Below are 21,127 nucleotides of genomic sequence, written 5' to 3' on the forward strand. Positions count from 1 at the left end.
ACAGAAGCTTTCACTCCTGTTAAGTTGAGGTAATGGTTATTTAAAGAAAATGTATCCTTAAACTCTAAATTTACATTCAGGGTGGTGACATGTTCACTCTCTGAAAGGCAGTTAGGAAATGAATCTGATTGAAGAAAACATGGGTTCCATCTCCAAGCACACTTATGTCACTCGTGTGCTCATGGGGGAAGGAAGCAGGAGAAACACCTCTGAGTATTTAAATTGTTATATTTCAACTGCTTTCCCTCGTTTCCCTTCCAACCTCCATGTGTCATTATCTCTCTACCTCTCTCTGCCACACACAGAATGCTTAGGTCAGTAGAATTCTGTCAGCATGGGATGCCAGGCTACTCCAGATAATCACTGATTTCTTTGTCTATCTGTTCCACTAGCCTATAAATTCCCTGATGGTTAGACCTCTGTGTTATAAAAATTTGACTCCTCAGTATTTTAATATGTCAAGGAAAAATGCATATTTGGGGAAAGTGATAATAGCATTGTGGTTACATATATTTAAAAGAGTCCTTATTTTGTAAAACATTATGTAAATTTACAGACAATGTGACAAAATAATATGGAGATGGAAGGACAGCAGTGTCAAGTGAATGTGCAAACATGGGTTGCCGCTTCTTAAGCAGGGAATAGACACACACAGATATACATTGTACAGCAGAAACGAACACAACTAGCAATATACCACAATAAAAATGTATTTCATAGGCTTGTGCCTATAGAGTATACCTGTATATGTTTCAAATACACCCACACTTGTGTATGTTTGTAAAATTCTCCATAATAGGCCTTTGTAAATATTTGGTTTCCCGCTCCGTGGCCCAGTCCCTGACATACACAGGTAAGCACTAAATCTCTGCTTGACGGCTGAATGAATGAAAGGGAAGTACGGTGAGTAGTCTCCATTTTTAGTTTCTGGATGCTGCAGGAGGGGGAGCTGCTGAGCTTGAGGGAGAAACAGAGTGTCCCTGGTCTAGAACAGGGGACTTGGTGGACTCTGACTCTTCTATCAACAAGTATTGTGTGTCACCACTATGGTAGAACTTGGACATCGGGGCAAACAAGACAACCGTTGGCCATCAGGGTGAGATGAAATGACAACCCGTAGTCAAGGTGAAATGAAAGTCCAGATCCCAGGCAGTGCCTGAAAAGTTCATTCCAAACCTTGATCCCTGCACACTAAATGGGAGAGAATCAACTCTATCCAGAGTTCAAACTGTGCCCAAACCAGACCTTTGCTCCTAATTCCTGAAAAGGATACTCAACAGCTCTCCAAGGAGGAAATCTAGATGTCTAGAGAGCAGAGGACTTCTCTTTGGAAAGTCACCAAATACTGAGACAGAAGGGAGCTGGCCCAGGTCTGCACCCAAGACAGAACCAGGGCCCCTGGGTGCTCCTCCATCCTCAGTGAGGCTGCTTGAACCACAGGGATGAGACCTCTGGTCTCCAGCCTGTGCTCCCACAATAGTAAGAGCAAACAGCAGCCATGTCTAAAAATAAGGAATGTGGGACATGTGTGAATTCAGAGAGCTAGGAGAGAATAGAGAGAAAGGCTTAAAAGAAACAAAAAGCCTATACACCTGAAATAAGACAGTAGTAAGGTAACTTATGGAATGTGCATACAAACATATGCACATAGAATATTGTTTATAGTTTATTGTTAAATAAATCAAGCCTTTTAGAACTAAATAATATATAAGAATACCACTCAAAGTTTCAAAAATCTATATATGCGTAGAAAACTGTTCACAAGGACATACATTATTAATGAGGCCTATCGTACTGTATTAGGAATAAAGACAGCTAATAATTTTATTTTTTCTAATCTAGTTTGAATAATTCAACTCAAAGAATGAACCCAGTTAAAGAGAAAAATCTTTTAAACAATAAAAAGATATACAGGTAAACGGTTGCACGGTCACCCGTTTGACACCTATAATAAGAGTTGTCAGAACTTGCAAGCACCAAAAAGGATGAGGTGGGAGTCTCTTCTCCAGGGTCTTGTACCTTTCGGGACGGAACTCCTCGGGCTCTGGCCAGAGCTCTGGGTTGTTGTGAAGAACGAAGAGCGGCACCAGCACGGTTGTCCCTTTGGGAATGGTCACCCCGTGGATTTCCACATCCTTCTTACAGACCCTCTCAAGTCTCCCAGCAATTGGAAACATTCTCAGAGTCTCATTCACCACCATGTCAAGATACTCCATCTGCACCAGGGCATCGTAGGTGGGAGGGGCCTCGGAAAAGAAAAACAGATTTTGATAAATTAAGATTTTGGATCAACCTTCAACTCCATCAATGCAGTCCTATTGAAATGTTAGGTGCTCTAGGGAATAATTTAAATTGATCAAGGACATTTATGGACATTTTAGTATCTATCATGTCCTTTGATCTCTCATGGGCCCATTGAGATGTAGAATAGTGAGGACTTGGAAGATGTTGGGACAGTGCCCTAACCAGGGTCTGAAATCCTGCACATTATCATGCAGTGTATTTCTTTCTCAGGAGAACAAATGCGAGCAATAGGCTAAAACCCTTACTCTTAAGTGAAATAGGCAAAAATCACTGTTTCTTTTTGAAAGTGAGGCCACATGTAAGTACCAAGGAAAGAGAATGTGTAAAAGAGCAAATCCCCTATTCAACATGAAGGTTCTCAGTTGAAGGCTCCTGACTGCTCATTCTTTTCGTTATATGTATACAGTTTGGAAATACTACATTAAATGAAAACTCTGTAAATGATTTGGAGAGAAATGAATTCCTTTCTAAACCAAATCCGCAAATAAAGAATAAGACTGAGTGCTACTAGCAACAGTTTCAGTTCTAGAGGAAATTACAAGGGAATCAGAATCCTCAACTCCACCCTCTGTTGCTGGAAGAGTCCTCTATTGTCCCTGCAGGTGTGACCAGAAGGTTTGAAGGTCTAAATAAGCCACTCCAGCCCCAGGGGCCAGCTCTCCTCATACCACAAAGAACTCCAGTTTTTGCAGATATCTGAGACTAGTGAGGGTGGTATGTGGCTGTCACATGGGGTTATATTTAAGGGGCAACATTGTGGAGGATAGGAGTGGCTCAAGAGCCAACACCCTGGATCACAGCTTGGCTTGATCACCACCAGGTACACGAGTAGTGTCTGGAAGTATTTCATCTCCCTGTCACTCAGGTATCTCATAGGTTACATGGAGACAGATGGAGCTGACCCTCCATAGGGTTGTGTGGCAGAGACACACTGCTCACCCAGCATCCCGTGTAGTCCCCATATTTCCCAGGCCATCTGAAGTTATGGGAAACCAACTTTGCCAATGGGCTGTGAACTGAGGTGGTTATGGCAGTTCAGAGACAAAATATTTGAAAAGTCAGTGAGCAACTCTCAGGTTCCTGTTCCCCAGATAACAAGAATGTTTCAGATAAGGCAGTTACAAGAAGGTGGAGCCTCAGCCTGTATCCCCAAGTGACTCTGTGGAGCAGAACTGTGTACTAATTCCTCCACTAACAATCCATGTTGGATGTGTAGATGTGGGTTAAAAGTAAACCTTTGCTATGAAAGCCCCTGAGATTTTTAGGCTAATCTGTTACTGAGGCATAACCTAGACTCTCCTGACTAAGACTGAATTTTATGAAGGTTAGATTCATTCATAAATGGAAAGTGTTTAGATAAACATAGATAGTAAGAAGTAAATATTAGCCAATAGTGGTGTTGTTATTATAAGTATTATTATAAAAAGAGGAGAACACAATGCTTTAACTACTCTCTGTCTCTTAGTGACTTTTTCATCTTATTGCACCAAAATAATCCCCAAATAAGATTTACCAGAGAAGACACATCATCTGTAATTTAGGTGGGCACTACTATCTGTCCTTATCTTGTAGCTAACTCTGTGATTGCCTCCCATTCTCATTCAGGTGGCTCACCTTGAATTAGTGGAAAGGTGGCTACTGTGATGTGAGCAGCCTGTTTGAAAGTCACCCACAAGATGGGGCTTCTTGATCCTGACACCTACCATTGCCTTGTGCTGCAGACATGTGGAATACGAGACACGTGTAGAACATGTAAGGAGCTGAGTCAGCCAGCTAGTTAGCCATGGCTAGCCCAGATCAGCCAACACCCAGACCACAGCAAGTCCAGCTGTAGTAGTAAAGAATCTGCCTGCCATGCAGGAGCTGCAGGAGACACAGGGTCAATTCCTGGGTTGGGAAGATCCCCTGGAGGAGGTCTTGGCAACCCACTCCAGTCTTCTTGCCTGGAGAATCCCATGGAGAGAGGAGCCTGGCAGGCTACAGTCCACAGGGTTGCAAAGAGTCAGACATGACTGAAGCAACTTAGCATGCAGCATGCATGCATGCAAACACTAGAGTAATAGATGTTGACTGTTAGATGCCACCAAGATTTTGTGAGTTTTTAACATGGCATACGGTAATATGTGATATGCCAACACCAGCCTTTTTTCCCACAGTACCTACATTCCTGTGTGTGCAAGGCATTATCTATGTTTCCCCTTTGTTTTGTACACCTAGATCCTTCCTAAATAGCACAGGTAAAAGATTTGAGGCTTATGCTTTCTGCAAATATGTTCAAGAAGCAGCAAGAAGGCATTTTTGCTAAGGCTTCACCTTCACTTCTCTTTCCAGGTATCATCACTCACCTTATTAGGGAAAGTTGCATCAATTTCCTCCTGCAGCTTCTGCTGGACATCAGGGTGAGTGGTCAATTCATATATAATGAAGGAAAGAGTACTGCTAGTGGTCTCATAGCCACCAAAAATAAAGATAGTACTTTGGGCCACGAGTTCTATGTCAGACAGAGCTAAAGGGAGACAAGAGACATTTTATATTATATGAAACACATCGATATAAAACATCACAGTTTAGATGATGAGAAATCAAAGGAAACTGCCAAATCCCTATGGGGAAAATGTAAAAGCAATTAGAGTCAAACTGGGAGTGTTTTGTATTCTCAGTCTTCCGAGGGAGGGGAAATACGTATACCTATGGCTGATTTATGTTGTTGTATGGCAGAACCCAACAATATTGTAAAAAAAATTATTCTCTAATTAAAAATAAATACATACATAAAAAAACAATAAAAAGGCAGAAATTGTTTTAATCCAGTTTTCTCACTGTCCATAATCCCTGCAGATGGTAACTGCAGCCATGAAATTAAAAGACACTTGTTCCTCAGAAGAAAAGCTATGACAAACTTAGACAACATATTAAAAACAGAGATATCACTTTGTCGACAAAGGTCCAAATACTCAAAGCTTGGTTTTTCCAATAGTCATGTGTGGATGTGAGAGTTGGACCATAAAGAAAGCTGAGAGCCAAAGAATTGATGCTTTTGAACTGTGGTGTTGGAGAAGACTCTTGAGAGTCCCTTGGACTGCAAGGAGATCAAATCAGTCAATCCTAAATGAAATCAGTCCTGATTATTCATTGGAAGGACTGATGCGGAAGCTGAAGCTCCAATACTCTAGCCACCTGATGCAAAGAACTGATTCTTTAGAAAAGACCCTGATGCTGGGAAAGATTGAAGGCAGGAGGAGAAGGGGATGACAGAGGATGAGATGGTTGGATGGCATCACTGACTCAATGGACATGAGTTTGAGCAAGCTTCAGGAGTTGGTGATGGACAGGGAAGCCTGGTGTGCTGCAGTCCATGGGGTCACAAAGAGTCAGACACGACTGAGCCACTGCACTGGACTAATACTATTCTTGGCTCCCTGCTCCTGACTATGCTGCCTCCCCAGCGACAGAGTTTGGTAATTTCAAGAGACAGCATTTTTGTCTAACAAACACAGTGTAATCAGTGTGTCTCTTGGAGAAACCTTAAAGCACTTTAGTTATAAGTAATATGGGGCCATATTCTCTTCCAGAATAATTTAAATTACTCTAGTTAAAGTATAACTTGATTCTTGGATAAATTGTACAAGGGTAAGGCCACATTATGGGAGAAATTAAACTATCTTTTATCTAAATATGTTTGTAGGAACTCCAAAATCACTGCAGATGGTGATTGCAAAAGTGAAATTAAAAGACGCTTACTCCTTGGAAGGAAAGTTATGACCAACCTAGTTAGCATATTAAAAAGCAGAGATATTACTTTGCCAACAAAGGTCCATCTAGCCAAGGCTATGGTTTTTCCAGTGGTCATGTATGGATATGACAGTTGGACTCTGAAGAAAGCTGAGCGCCGAAGAATTGGTGCTTTTGAACTGTGGTGTTGGAGAAGACTCTTCAGAGTCCCTTGGACTGCAAGGAGATCCAACCAGTCCATTCTGAAGGAGATCAGCCCTGGGTGTTCTTTGGAAGGACTGATGTTGAAGCTGGAACTCTAAGGTCACCTCATGTGAAGAGTTGACTCATTGGAAAAGACTCTGATGCTGGGAGGGATTGGGGGCAGGAGGAGAAGGGGATGACAGAGGATGAGATGGCTGGATGGCATCACCGACTTGATGGATGTGAGTCTGAGTGAATTCTGGGAGTTGGTGATGGACAGGGAGGCCTGGCGTGCTGCGATTCATGGAGTCGAAAAGAGTTGGACACGACTGAGCGACTCAACTGAACTGAACTGAAGAGAACAATAGAAGGCTCTTTCTAGTCAAAGTGTGTTCATGGACCAGCAGCATCACCAACATCTGGGAACTTATTAGAATATCAGAGACTCAATTCCAAACTAGAACAATGGAGTCAGAGTCTGGCTTTTCATAAGATGTGGTGATTAGTGTGTAATACTTGGCTAAGAAGCATGGATTATACAATTGACAGGCATCAGGCAACAGAAGACCTGAGGCACAAGTCTTCTCAGGGTGATCTCAGATAGGCACAAAAACTACAGAGATGGACTAAAAGCCAGAAGAGCTGTGAGTGAGCCTAGTCTAATCAATGGCATTAAAATACCAGAAGGAAGGATGTGTCTGTGGAAGGACACTGGTCAGTGTGCACCATAGAAAAATGAGGTCCAGGGAGGGGAATTAGCAATGCTGATTCAATCCTGGCCTGAAGGTCTTCTTCCTCAGTACATGCCCACTGTTTACTCTCCTTTATGCTCAGCAAAAAAACCCTTGTAATTATAAATATGTCTCTCTTTTCAATTTCTCCTGAGAGACCAACCATGGTCAGTCTCGCAGCTATTTGATGGAACTGAAGTAGGACCTTTGTTACTTAGAGCACTCAAATCAATGTAGTACCTGCCCCAGCCAAGCGAGTGACAACAAAAACAATAGAGAATGAGTGGAAGAGAGATCGACACGGTTCTGATTGCCCCATGATGATTTCTGTGATTCTATTGTGGGTAAATTCAACTATCAAATTCTTTCCCCCAGTGAGCATAAACCCATGATACTCCAGAAGGTTTAAAGCTGTACTAATACGTGGCTATTTAAATTTTAATCACAATTAAATGCTATACTTCAATGGCAATAACCACATGTTAAGTGCTCAATAGCCACATATGTCAAGTGGTTACTATATTAAACAATGCGGACATAGAATACTCCTTCTTCACAGAAAGATGTATTGAACCATGTACTTACATATCTAGATAGATATTATAGATTGAAGTAGATTTAAACATAGTTTTAGATATATTTATAGTGGTGTGCTGGCGTCAGCTCATTCTTGCTCGATCGAGTCTCAGGAGTCCCCCTGGAAATCCTCGAGCATCTACCCCCATAACCAGAGCCTGCCTACTTTACTACTTTGTGCTCTCACCTACACCTCTGACTTTATGGGGGGCTGTCCCCCACCACCTCTTTCAGAGAAGGAGTTAACTTAGAGCTCCAGTTAATAAAAACTCCTGGGTGTGACAAGAGTGTTTCAACCTATAAACTCCTCTGAAGGTTCTCTAGCCTGCCTGACAGGCTTGTCCGGCCACATGTGATTGCTCAGAGCCTCCCAACCGTGAGATGCACGAGATGCTTTAAACCTTCTAAAAACAGATTCTTTAGAGAAGTTAGAAAACTATTAGTATTAGTGGGCTGATTAGAAATTGTATTGGTGAAGGGTTTTTCATTTGTTGAGCCAATGTTTACTGCTAAGTCTCCACATCCCCTGCCCTTATACACGTTACTGAATATATAGAAGAAATAAGTATTAACCTTTGATATTAATCACGTTGGACCTTAGGCTAAGTAAATTCTTTCCTTAATTAAAACCCACTACACCCTCACCCTATAGGAATGTAACTTTATCTGGTACCTTCGGAAGGTGGCGTCTGTTTTAAGAATAATCACCCCTGGAGAAATAAGTGTCCTGGTTGACTGACCGCTGTCACAAGGAGAGGGTCATAAATTGTCAGCAGGCCCCTGGCCAGAAGATGATGTAACACCCCTAAGACCTCTGTATACATTTGTATGAAGCACCTGACTTTGATAAAAGTCAGGACTGCTGACCCCGTGTGACTTTTGCATAACATCTCAGTGTATAAAAGTAGACCATGGAAAATAAAGAATTGGGATCAGTTCCTCGAAAGACTGGTCTCCCCATGTCTCTCTCCCTCTCAAACTCTGGCTGAGTCTCCATCTGGAGCGCGGAACCCGCCATGCTTACTAATTATGCCTGGGCTTCTAAGATCTGACCAGGGAGGCCTCAGTGTCTCCTCTCCTTCGGGAGAACGGAAGGACGCCTGCGGCCTACATAAGTGGTACAAACTTCTTGTCTTGAAGTTTTATTGGTCTCCCGCATAAACCAAGCTACTCAGCCTCTTTTCTCCACTAAATTTTCCTACTGAGCTATCCTCATTCTATTACTCTTTACATCTCTAATTAATATCTAATTGAAGCTATTGTATCCTGATCCTCGCTGTCACCATCCCCGCTTCGAACTCCCTGGATCAGCTGGGGCTGGACCCCGGCATTGCTCCAGAATAAAATTTTTAAAATTCAAGAATTTTGTGACATGGTCGTCAAATGACTGATAGCTTAAAATTTAACATGTGGGAGTGATCATGGTAAGGGCAGATATGGAACTACTTATGCTTACTGTCTTGTGTAAAAATATTTTATGTTCTTAGCTTTATCCACTGGAAAGATCTAGAAGCAAAGAATCCCTAGAGGCAATGAATCCCTAGAGGCAATAAGCATTCCTAAGATCCTAGATTGTGATTTATAAATACCATTTTTCAATAAAGGGAACCAGAGCTCCTTTGAAAAAACAGCTGATTCCAGGGCTACTCAGGGGTAAGAGAAACCTGGATTGTCTTACATCAGAAAGTGAGGAAGTTCTTAGAAAAAGATACTTTAAAGGACAATGGAAACTCTGTATGCACTGATGGTGCATCCTTACACATTTGCCAAAACCCATGGAATGTATAATACTAAGAATGAACCCTAAGGTCAGCTATACACTTTGGATGATAATGATGCATTAATGTAGGTTCATTGATTCTAACAAATGCACAACTCTGGTGTGGTCTTTTGATAGTGGGGGGAAGACTGTGTGTAGTTGGGGCAGGATGTATATTGGAAATCTCTATACTTTGCACTCAATTTTCTTATAAAACTAACTATTCTAAAAATAGTCCATTAAAAAAAGATTTAAAGTGAAGAAAGGAGAAAAGAAAAAAGAATGTAAGGTCCTACTTGAAAAAGCTCCAGTGGACAAACCAGAAAGAATTTGAGAATCAAAATGAAAAGTGATGTAAGAGAGTACATGAGATCATGCTATATAAATATAGATGAACAAGTAAGCCAACAAGAGAGAATGGAGAGCTTCCCTACAAAAGAACATCAACTCATAAATACAGAAGAATGACGGGATCAGAAAGTCATCGTGTTATAACCATCATGGTAACGATGGTTTCAGTCAGAAACCACCCATGAATGATAAAATAAGTAGGTGACAATTTGAAGAGAAACAGTGTATTTCCAGTCTCACAGGCTTCTCTCACAAGTCATTTATTAATTACTAAAGGGAAAAAATAATCTCTAGAGTAGAGTAAGCTTGTAAATACAACCTTATCCAAGAGTTCCAAGTTAAGGGCACCAACAGTGGGACACTGTGGATCTGGAGGAGCCTGAGAATTGATATTAGAACAAAGCTCCCCAGAGGTTCAGCTGTAGGTGATCCACTGACCATGACTCACTTCCGGGCCTGACATCCTTGCCATACTTGCCCTTTCGAGCTCTGAACAAAGTTGTGCCTGGAAACTTCCAGGAAGTACCATAGTCTACTCTTTCTGCACAAGTGTCTTTCTTCCACTTGGCAGAAATTCTCACATGCCTGGAAAACTTCTTTCACATTTTGAGAACCGCACCCTACCTATGCGCCTTCCCATAGCGGCCCCCACGAAGCTCTCCATGGTTACCTTTATGGGTGTCAATTTCTTTGGAATTCTGAGAGTTAATCATTAGCTGAAGTAAATCCACTCGATTCTGGAAACAGAAAGAGAAATCAATTTTAGAAATTACTTGTGAAGATAGAAATAAATCAGGAGTGTATATTTAACTTCTTTCCTGAAAATATGGCCCCTTAAAGAGCGAGTCAAACTAACATTGCCTGAGTCCTCAGTGAACAAAACCACCCACCTACAAATCTTAGAGACCATGATGCTTCCCTGAGAAAAACCCAGCCATCACACCCCACTGGTTTTTTGCCCTCATTCTCTCTGACCTTTGGTTTCTTTGACTTTTGAAACAGCTTCTTAACCAGATAGTTATCTGCTGTCTCTCCTGTCACACCTGTTTGCTCAGGAACAGGTCCATGGCTTCAATCCTTTTTTCCCCTTCAACTTTAACTCTTAATGAATGGACACACAAATCAACTCCCTCACATTGCATAGGTCGCCAGCAGATTTTGCAGAAGCATCTACAAACTCTTGACCCTCCCAGGACTCTACACATTCTTTAGTGACATCCTGTAACCAGCCCATCTCTCCTAACCTGCAGACAACCTTGTGCTGGCCTCATGGCATCATGAAGGCCAAACTGGGTTAACCCACTTGTGGCTTCATTGGCCAGAGAAGACGCTTGCTCACTTCAGACCATGACAGGGCTCAACTTTTTAAAAGACTGCAATGTATCAGGCATCCGATGGAGTATTTCATCAGACAACCTATAAAATATGAGGCTTGGCATTGAAGTAATTCTTTACCAAGGTAATATTTGGTAAAATATCAGTAAAATTATTTTTAATCAGTAACTCTTATCCCTCATATACTAATTAGCATGCTTCTCTGGTTCAGTAAAAGAACCAGAGAAGAACTCTCTGGCTCATAATCTTATTTTCTTCCCCATTCTTTTGCTCTTCCATTGCCCCCCAAATTTTAGAACCATCATATTCTATACTCTATAGTTTTCTACCTATCTTTCAAAAATGCAAAGATGCATATAAGTCATATGTACACAGCTCAATAAATTATCAAAAAGTGCACACCCACTTGTAACCACCACCAGACTTTACCATTTGTTTATCTGTGAGGCGACTTTCTTTAATCTTCTTTACAGATTTTGTGAAAAAGTCCACAGTACTTTTTGGAAACAGAGTAATGTTTAATATTTCAAAAACTGGGTTGAGAAATGGAAATAATACTGCAGAGAAAAAGATAAAAGTAAGCTTGGTGAAAATGCAAATTTTACTTTGCATTTAGCAAGTATAGTTTACCTTTAGCAGATTTAATTTGCTCTACCAATCAAAAGAGTAAAACCACCAGGATACTCAGTCATGACCCATTGCCTCTAGACCTTTGCTCAGACTTCCAAGTCAATGACTGATTGAAGCCAAGTCCACATCTGGGGCCCATCACTATAGCAGTGAGATCAGTGGTTCCCTCTGCATCTTTGGACTGACCAAAGAACAGGATTACATTCTGGCACCTCATGGCCTTTAATTCTTGGACTAGCATCTCTTTGGATAAACCAGACCAAAATCTGTTACTTCAATTAATTGTGCAGTTAAAAAAAAATTGTCACGATCAAAATAATACAGTATGTGTCTTTCTACTACAATGGAATAGAATTAGAAATCAATAACAGAAAGACAATTAAGAGATACACAAATATGTGGAAATTAAATAACACACTTCTAAATAACCAATGGGTTGTAGAAGACATAAAAAGGGCAATCAAAAATTGCTTTTAAATGACTAAAAATGAAGACACACTATATCAAATCTGATGGGATGTAGCAAAAGCAGTGTTCAGGGAGATATTTGTGGCTGTACATTTAGATATTAAAAGAACAAAGATCCTAAGTCAAGAACCTAAATTTCCACCTTCACACTCTGAAAGGAGGAGCACAAACAAAACTTAAAGTGAGTAGAAGGCAGAAAATGGTAAAGAGAAGTGAAGAAACTATAATGAGTAGGAGATTAAAAAACAGTGGAGAGAATCAGTGAAACTAAAAGTTGATGCTTTGAAAGATTTTTTTAGCTAGACTGGCCCCCCCAAAAAAAAAAAAAGAAAATACTCAAATTGCTAGCATTGAAAGTAAAAGAAGGGAGATTACAAATGACATTTTAAAAAGTACAGGGACTATAATGAAATCTTTATATACTCAATATCTTATAATAACCTATACTGGGGAAGAACTTGGAAAAGAATATGTGTTTGTGTGTACATAGCTGAATTACTTTGCTGTAATCTAACGCAACATTGTAAATCAACTTTACTTCAATAAAAAAGTAATCTATGAACAACAGTATGACAATAAATTAGATCATTTAGATAAAATGGACAGATTCTCAGAAAGACACAAACTGCAGAAAGTGATCCAAAAAGAAACAGACAATCTGATATACCTATTAAAATGGACAAAGTTTGAGTTAGTTATCAAGAAACAGCCCACAGCTTGGTGAAGAAAGGCTCAGGTAGAGGTGGTTTCAACGGTGAATACTACCAAATATTTAAAGGATTAGCCCCATTTTTAAACAAACTCTTCCAAAAAAATTGAAGGCATTGGAGCACTTCCAAAGTGTTTGCGTTTGATACTAGAACCAGACAAAAATAGCACAAGAAGGCACAGACCAACACACCTTATCCCATGGATGCACAGATCCTCAACAGAATACTAGCAAACTGAGTCTAGCAACACATAAAAGGTGATACACACCATGACCAAGTGGGGTTATCCCAGGAATGCCAAGTTGCACAATAAACCATCCCAAAGGAATTAAAAAACAATGCGATCATCTAACACTTGCATAATAAGCATGTGACAAAACCTACCATTCCCTTGTGATAAAAACACTCAACAAACTGGAACAGAAGGGAATTTCCTCAACTTGATGAAAGTCGTCTATGAAAAACTAAGCTAACACCATACTTAATGGTGAATGACCCAAATGTTCATCACCTGATGAATGGGTAAACAGAATGCGGAATGCCCATATAATGAAATACTATTTGGCATACAAAGAAATGAAGTACTGATACGTGCTACAATTTTAGACTACTCGTGATAAATGAAAGAAGTCAGCCACAAAAGACCACATAGTATATGATTCCCTCATATCTAGTGTCTACAATAAGCAAATTTGAAGTGACAGAACATAGATTGAGAAAGTGAAAGTCGCTCAGTTGTGTCCGACTCTTTGCAACCCCATGGACTGTCCATGGAATTCTCCAGGCCAGATTACTGGAGTAGGTAGCCGCTCCCTTCTCCAGAGGATCTTCCCAACCCAGGGATTGAACCCAAGTCTCCTGGATTGCAGGCAGATTCTTTACCAGCTGAGCCACCAGGGAAGCCCAAGGGATAGCTTAAAGCGATGGGGGAGTGGAAGGTGATAGGTACAGGGCGTGAGAGTTGACAAAAATTGACAGCGGTGATGGTTGGGCATATATCTCCGAGAGTACTAAAAACCTTTCTTTTTCAGTTGTGCTGTGTTATAGTTGAGATACAGCACTGTATTAATTTGGGCATAGTGTAATGACTAACGAATGACTTAACATACATGTATTTTAAAATTAGCCCCATTAGTTTAGTAACATTCCTCACCTGATATAGTTACAGGTTTTTTTTCCCTTGTGATGAGAACCTTTAGGATCTACTTTCTTAGTAAATCACAAATATAGTAAATCACAGTAGTGTTAAGTGTACTCATATTGTACATTATTCTGCCCATACTTTTATGCTGTTGCTGAAAAATCACATCTTTTGAATACCTTTATTCAATTTCCCACCAATCCAATCCACTCCTCTCCTAACAAAAGAAATCTGATCTTGCTTTTATATGAGTTTGGTTTTCTTCTTGTTGTTTTTTAGTTTTGGATTTTTAAAATTAATTTATTTTTAAAAATTTTGGTTGACTGGGTTTTTGCTGCAGCCTGTGGGCTCAGTTTTCTCTGTGGCATGCGGGATCTTAGTTCCCTGACCAGTGATTGAACTCGTTACCTGAATTGGAAGCAGATTCTTCACCACTGGACTACCAGGGAAGACCCAGGTTTTTTTTTTTTTTTAATTTAATTCTATATAAGTATTCACCTTTCTCTGTTTGACTTATTTCACATAACATAATACCCTCAAGGTCCTTCCACCCTGTTGCAAATGGCAGGATTTTCTTCCTCTCCTGGTTGAATAATATTAAATTCTGTGAATACACACACACAGATATAATATTCAATGTGTATACTGAATGTTGTATATAACTTCCATGTCCATTTCATTTGTTGATGGATAGGTAGGATGTAAAAATGAATGAATTATACATTTCACACTGGTGTATTATGTGGTATGTGAATTGCATCTTATTACACCTATTATTTTAAAAAAGATAGATGAAGGAAGGATTGAAAGAAGGAAGGGAGGGAGGGAGGAAAGGAGGGATGAAAGAAGAATAAAGAATAAGAAATAAAGTAGTTCACATACTTATTGAAAGAATGAATGGATCGAAGGGTCTAAATCTTAAGAGGTTCTTGCTATGTTCCACAAAGGGATCGTGTGGGTTGTTGAGGGAATCAATATTCACTCCAAATGCTGTGCCAGTAATCACATCCATGCTGTAGGCTCCAAACATGCTTAGTAGAGAGAGAAAAACATGTTCAGTTAAAATCAATACCTCTTTATCCTTGTCCAACATGTGCAACAAGAAATATACATAAAATCCGATGCCCAGGCAGACAGGAAAAGAGCCACCTTCTCTCAGAACCACCTGCTGGATCATAGAAGAATCTCTGCTACTATCACTCACTCCTGAGGTGTATATGACATGTGAGTGATGCAACTGGCCCTACATTAGGGAGGTGGGGACATTAAGGCAACCTAGACCCCCACCCCCTGAATTCAGGGATCTTGTCATAGAGAAAGACACGCACAATCAGACAGGAAGTACAGTAATGTGTTTTGACTATGGACAATAAAGAGTGTGTAAGGACTGTGTTTGAGTAAGACAAAGTGTGGAATAATTAACTTTTCCTGGGGAGTCAAGAGAAGGGACATTGACCTGGGTCTTGCTTCACCATAAAACCTGTACTCAGAGCTGATTTCCCTTTAGCACGTTACATAACAGCAGTGCCCTGTTCTGAGTTGCCAGGAACATCACCCCTCCTTGTTTACACTACTGCTAAGGCTCCTGGAAGACCTGTCTTCCTCAACCCCAGTGTTCTGTGGTTGCTCTGAGGGAAGAGTCATTTCTGTGAACTATAAGAACTAAAAATGTTCTGAGTTTAACAAAAATCCTTTCAAATTGACTTAGGGAATCCCATGGCTCAGTGAGCGTATGTCCTCAGCTTCCCTGGGACAGTCTTCCTTTATATCTGCTATTATAGTATAGTTGTTTTTTTAAAAAAAACCCAGTTTAGACAACAAAACCATGGTTACGCCACCCATAGCCTGGACAGGGCATTCTCTCTTTTCAGGATGAAAGAAGAACAAATAGTGATTAATAATTAATATTTAGTATTTTCTGTAGGAAAAGTGTGAAGAGATTTAAGTTGTTTCAAGTTCAATACTGTAACTTTACTGCCCAATGCGCTACCTGCCAATATATACCAAGAGCCTTCCTCTGCCACTGTTTCACACCCTCTACACTCAATACTTTGGCATGATAATGTTCTCCTTTCAAAACTGTTTATTTTAGTCTTCTGGAATATCCATAAAGTCATAGTTAAGAAGATAAGCTCTTTATGGCTCATGTACACAATAGACACCTTCTCTCCTGGCTGCCCGGCTTTCTTTGACGACGCCACTCATTCTGGAGCGGCCCATCGGGTTTGTAACACGACCTACTTCTGTCTGTTCTCTAGATCGACACAGCAGTTGGAACTTGACTCCATGGTAGGCAGCGAGAAGCTCTCAGTGGAGCTCAGAGCACCAGCAGCTTCACCCCTACTTACTCTTTCATGTTGACGGGATTGCCTTTCTCTGCTTCCTTCCTCAGGTTCCTCACCAACATATCTCCATACTGGTCAATGATGGGGAACATCTGGACATTAAATATATCATCACATGAAGTTAAATGTGGAGACTCAAGTCCTAGAAGGACCTGGCTTTCCTAAGCATGGAGTAGTAACTGACATTTTATAAAAATCTTAAAAATGTCTCTCTAGGATGTAAAGACAAAAGACCAACGTTAAAAAACTCAAACTCAGCAGACTCCTCTTTGAAAAGAGACTATGATCTCGGTTTTTACCTGTCCCTAGAGTCATTCCGTAAGTTTCTAATTGAAAGTCCTCTTCTTTTCTTACCTCCTTGAGCTTTCCGCTGGTGAAGGCTGGAGACAGCAATGTCCGTATTCTCTTCCATTGTTCATCCCAAGCCAGAGAGATGGCATATTTCATAATTCCCATTGGACCAAAAATCTAGTCAAAAGCAAAACATATTTATCCTGTATAAGTTTTAGAAGTCTCAACAGTTGTTTAAGATTTCTTAAATAAGGACCAATGATTCAGCTAATATTTAGTGACTGTCTACTTAGTAGCAGACCCTATGCTAAACGCTTAATGAATATTTATCCAAAATATCTAGGTTTCTGTGGGTGTGGAGGAGAGACACCCAGCCACTTGATGTGGTTTCCAAATTTCATGTTTCAGTATCCTATTAAGTGCAAATGACCCATGTAGTATAGAAAGGGTTTTCCCAAGGGAATAGGCAGGAATAAGACCTAGGTCATCCTCCTGGTCTGTGAAGAGTACAAGGGAACTAACTAGTGACAGAAAGCTGATAGCTTTGACAAACATATGTTGTCTCAGACCAGTTCTTTCTTTACATGTCTACAGCATGTGGATTCAAAATATTTCTTGATATGAGACTTTTTAAAAATAAAAATAGAGGAGGAGCTAAGATGGCGGAGGAACAGGACGGGGAGACCACTTTCTCCCCCACAAATTCATCAAAAGAACATTTGATGAATGTTTGATGAACGTTTACGCCGAGTAAATTCCACAAAACAACTTCTGAATGCCGGCAGAGGACATCAGGCACCTAGAAAAGCAACCCCTTGTCTTCGAAAGGAGGTAGGAAAAAATATAAAAGACAAAAAAAGAGACAAAAGAGGGAGGGACGGAGCTCCGTCCTGGGAAGGAAGTCTTAAAAAGAGAGAAGTTTCCAAACTCCAAGAAACACTCTCACTGCCGAGTCTGTGCCGAGCCTTGGAAGCACAGAGGGCAACATAACAGGGAGGAAAAATAAATGAACAATTAAAACCCACAGATTACGAGCCCAACGGTAACTCCCCCAGTGGAGAAGCAGCGCAGACACTGGCACCCGCCACTAGCAAGCGGGGGCTGGGCAGGGAGGTGCGGGCTGCATCGCTTAGAGTAAGGATCTGGCCTGAATGCCCCCAGCGCTATCTGAGCGAACTAATTTGGGCTAGCAAACCAGACTGTTGGATAGCTACCATGCGGAAAGCCAGCCGTAACCTAAGACACCGCCAGGCCCGCGCACAGAACAAAGGACTGGACAGAGATAGCCGGCTGCAGACCATCTCCCTCTGGTGACAGGCAGCCAGAGCCGGAAGGGGGCAATCGCAGCCCCAGAGAGACTACAAAACTGTAAGCAGGCTTCTTTGCTAACTAAGACTTCTTGGGGCTCTGGACCGTCAACATCCGCCTGAGAAGGTGCACCAGTTGTACACCCAGAAAACCGACCGGCGGGGAGGCGATAAGTCGCAGCAGCCGCGCTCGCCAAACACCTCACTCATCACCTGAGCTGCTCGGACCTCTGAGGACTACCCGAGTGCCTGAACCTGAGCGGCTTAGACCTGGGAGGTGCAAGCAGCCCAGGGCTGACTGTGGATGGATCCCAGCGGAGCAACCTAGAGCCTGAGCAGCGTGGGCAGGGAGGCTACACGTGCCGTGAGTGGGGGCAGGCCCAGTGTGGCTGAGGCACTGCGAGCACACGCCAGTGTTATTTGCAGCGTCCTTCCCTCCCCACAGCGCGACTGAACAAGTGAGCCTAAAAAAAAAAAAAGTGTCCACCACCGCTCCCTTTGTGTCAGGGCGGAAATCAGACACTGAAGAGACCAGCAAACAGAAGAAGCTATAACAGAGAGAACTGCCTTGGAAGCGACAGGCAATAGATTAAAACCCTGTCGTTAGTACCGACTACATAGGAAGGGGCCTATAGATCTTGAGAAATAGAAGCCGGACCAAGGAACTAGCTGAAAATGAACTGACCCCACAATACCCACAATAATACCAGAGAAAGTCCTAGATATATTTTTACTATTTTTACGATCATTCTTTCTTTTTTTTTAATTAAAAAAAAATTTTAAGACCTCTATTACTCCTTTAATTTTCACTTTTATAACCTACTATTACTTTGCAAAAAAAAAAAAGACCCTATTTTTTAAAGCAAACTTCATATATATATATTTTATAATTTTTGTGACCTTTTTTCCCCCCCCTTCTTTCTTCTTTTTTTCTTTTCTTTAACATTGTATTTCTGAAATTCCAAACTCTACTCTAGATTTTTAATTTATACTTTTTGGTATTTGTTATCAATTTTGTACGTATATTTTCTTTATAATTTTTGTGACTTTGTTTTTGTTTGTTTGTTTGTTTTCCTCTTTCTTTTTCTTCTTCTTTTCTTTAACACTGTATTTTTGAAATTCCAAACTCTACTCTAGATTTTTAACTTTTGCTTTTTGGTATTTGTTATCAATTTTGTACCTATATTTTCTTTATAATTTTTGTGACTTTGTTTTTTTTTTTTCTCTCTCTCTCTCTTTCTTTTCCTTCTTCTTTTCTTTAACAATGTATTTTTGAAATGCCAAACTCTACCCTAGATTTTTAATTTTTGCTTTTAGGTATTTGTTACCAATTTTGTACCTTTAAGAACCCAATTTTCAGTACCCATTTTTTACTTGGGAGCGAGATTACTGGCTTGCCTGCTGTCTCCCGCTTTGGACTCTCCTTTTTCTCCACCAGGTCGCCTGTGTCTCCCCCCTAACCCCTCTCTACTCTACCCAACTCTGTGAATTTCTGTGTGTTCCAGACGGTGGAGAACACTTAGGGAACTGATTACTGGCTGGATCTGTCTCTCTTCTTTTCATCCCCCCCTTTTATCCTCCTGGCCACCTCTGTCTCCTTCCTCCCTCTTCTCTTCTCTGTATAGCTCCGTGAACATCTCTGAGCGGTCCAATTGAGGAGTGCACATAAGGAAGTGATTACTGGCTAGCCCGCTGTCTCCTCTATTGATTCCACCTCATCTCATTCGGGTCACCTCTAACTCCCTCCTCCCTCTTCTCTCCTCCATGTAACACTGTGAACCTCTCTGGGTGACCCTCATGGTGGAGAAACTTTTCACCTTTAACCTAGATGTTTTATCGATGGTGCTGTTTTGAGACTACTGTAAAAATAAGACTGATAACTGGGAGCAGGAGGCTTAAGTCCAAACCTTGACTCCAGGGAACTCCTGACTCCATGGAACATTAATTGACAGGAGCTCATCAAACGCCTCCATACCTACACTGAAACCAAACACCACACAAGGGCCAACAAGTTCCAGGTCAAGATATACCAAGCAAATTCTCCAGCAACACAGGAACACAGCCTTGAGCTCCAATATACAGGCTGCCCAAAGTTACTACAAAACCATAGACATCTCATAACTCATTACTGGACACTTCACTGCACTCCAGAGAGAAGAAATCCAGCTCCACCCACCAGAACACCGACACAAGTTTCACTAACCAAGACAAGCCACCTGTACAAACCCATACACAGCGAGGAAGCTCCACAATAAAAAGAACTCCACAAACTGCCAGAATACAGAAAGGACACCCCAAACTCAGCAATATAAACAAGATGAAGAGACAGAGGAATACCCAGCAGGTAAAGGAACAGGATAAATGCCCACCAAACCAAACAAAAGAGGAAGAGATAGGGAATCTACCTGATAAAGAATTCTGAATAATGATAGTGAAATTGATCCAAAATCTTGAAATCAAAATGGAATCACAGATAAATAGCCTGGAGACAAGGATTGAGAAGATGCAAGAAAGCTTTAACAAGGACCTGCTGCTGCTAAGTCGCTTCAGTCGTGTCCGACTCTGTGCGACCCCGTAGACGGCAGCCCACCAGGCTCCCCAGTCCCTGGGATTCTCCAGGCAAGAACACTGGAGTGGGTTGCCATTTCCTTCTCCAATGCATGACAGTGAAAAGGGAAAGTGAAGTCGCTCAGTCGTATCCGACTCTTAGTGACCCCATGGACTGCAGCCTACCAGGCTCCTCCATCCATGGGATTTTCCAGACAAGAGTACTGTAGTGGGGTGCCCTAGCCCTAACAAGGACGTAGAAGAAATAAAAAAAGAGTCAGTATATCATGAATAATGCAATAAATGAGATAAAAAATACTCTGGAGGCAACAAATAGTAGAATAACAGAGGCAGAAGATAGGATTAGTGAATTAGAAGATAGAATGGTAGAAATAAATGAATCAGAGAGGAAAAAAGAAAAATGAATTAAAAGAAATGGGGACAATCTCAGAGACCTCCAGGACAATATTAAACATCCCAACATTCGAATCATAGGAGTCCCAGAAGAAGAAGACAAAAAGAAAGACCATGAGAAAATACTGGAGGAGATAATAGTTGAAAACTTCCCTAAAATGGGGAAGGAAATAATCACTCAAGTCCAAGAAACCCAGAGAGTCCCAAACAGGATAAACCTAAGGCAAAACACCCCAAGACACGTATTAATCAAATTAACAAAGATCAAACACAAAGAACAAATATTAAAAGCAGCAAGGGAAA

At 41.0% G+C, this 21,127-nt stretch overlaps 1 protein-coding gene across 1 annotated transcript in view; it reads right to left on the bottom strand.

The window, feature by feature from the left end:
• LOC133238932 (cytochrome P450 3A28) overlaps positions 1 to 21,127 on the bottom strand; it is a 38,645-nt gene that overhangs the window by 2,621 nt on the left and 14,897 nt on the right. Inside the window, exons 5-11 of the mRNA XM_061402594.1 lie at positions 16,620 to 16,733; positions 16,269 to 16,357; positions 14,803 to 14,951; positions 11,401 to 11,528; positions 10,307 to 10,373; positions 4,650 to 4,810; positions 2,020 to 2,246 (exon numbers count right to left, since the gene is read on the bottom strand). Of these exons, the coding sequence (XP_061258578.1) occupies positions 2,020 to 2,246; positions 4,650 to 4,810; positions 10,307 to 10,373; positions 11,401 to 11,528; positions 14,803 to 14,951; positions 16,269 to 16,357; positions 16,620 to 16,733 (935 nt within the window). The remainder of the gene's footprint in view (positions 1 to 2,019; positions 2,247 to 4,649; positions 4,811 to 10,306; positions 10,374 to 11,400; positions 11,529 to 14,802; positions 14,952 to 16,268; positions 16,358 to 16,619; positions 16,734 to 21,127) is intronic.

The sequence above is a fragment of the Bos javanicus genome, chromosome 25 (assembly GCF_032452875.1).
Source record: "Bos javanicus breed banteng chromosome 25, ARS-OSU_banteng_1.0, whole genome shotgun sequence".
Classification (NCBI taxonomy): Eukaryota; Metazoa; Chordata; class Mammalia; order Artiodactyla; family Bovidae; genus Bos; species Bos javanicus.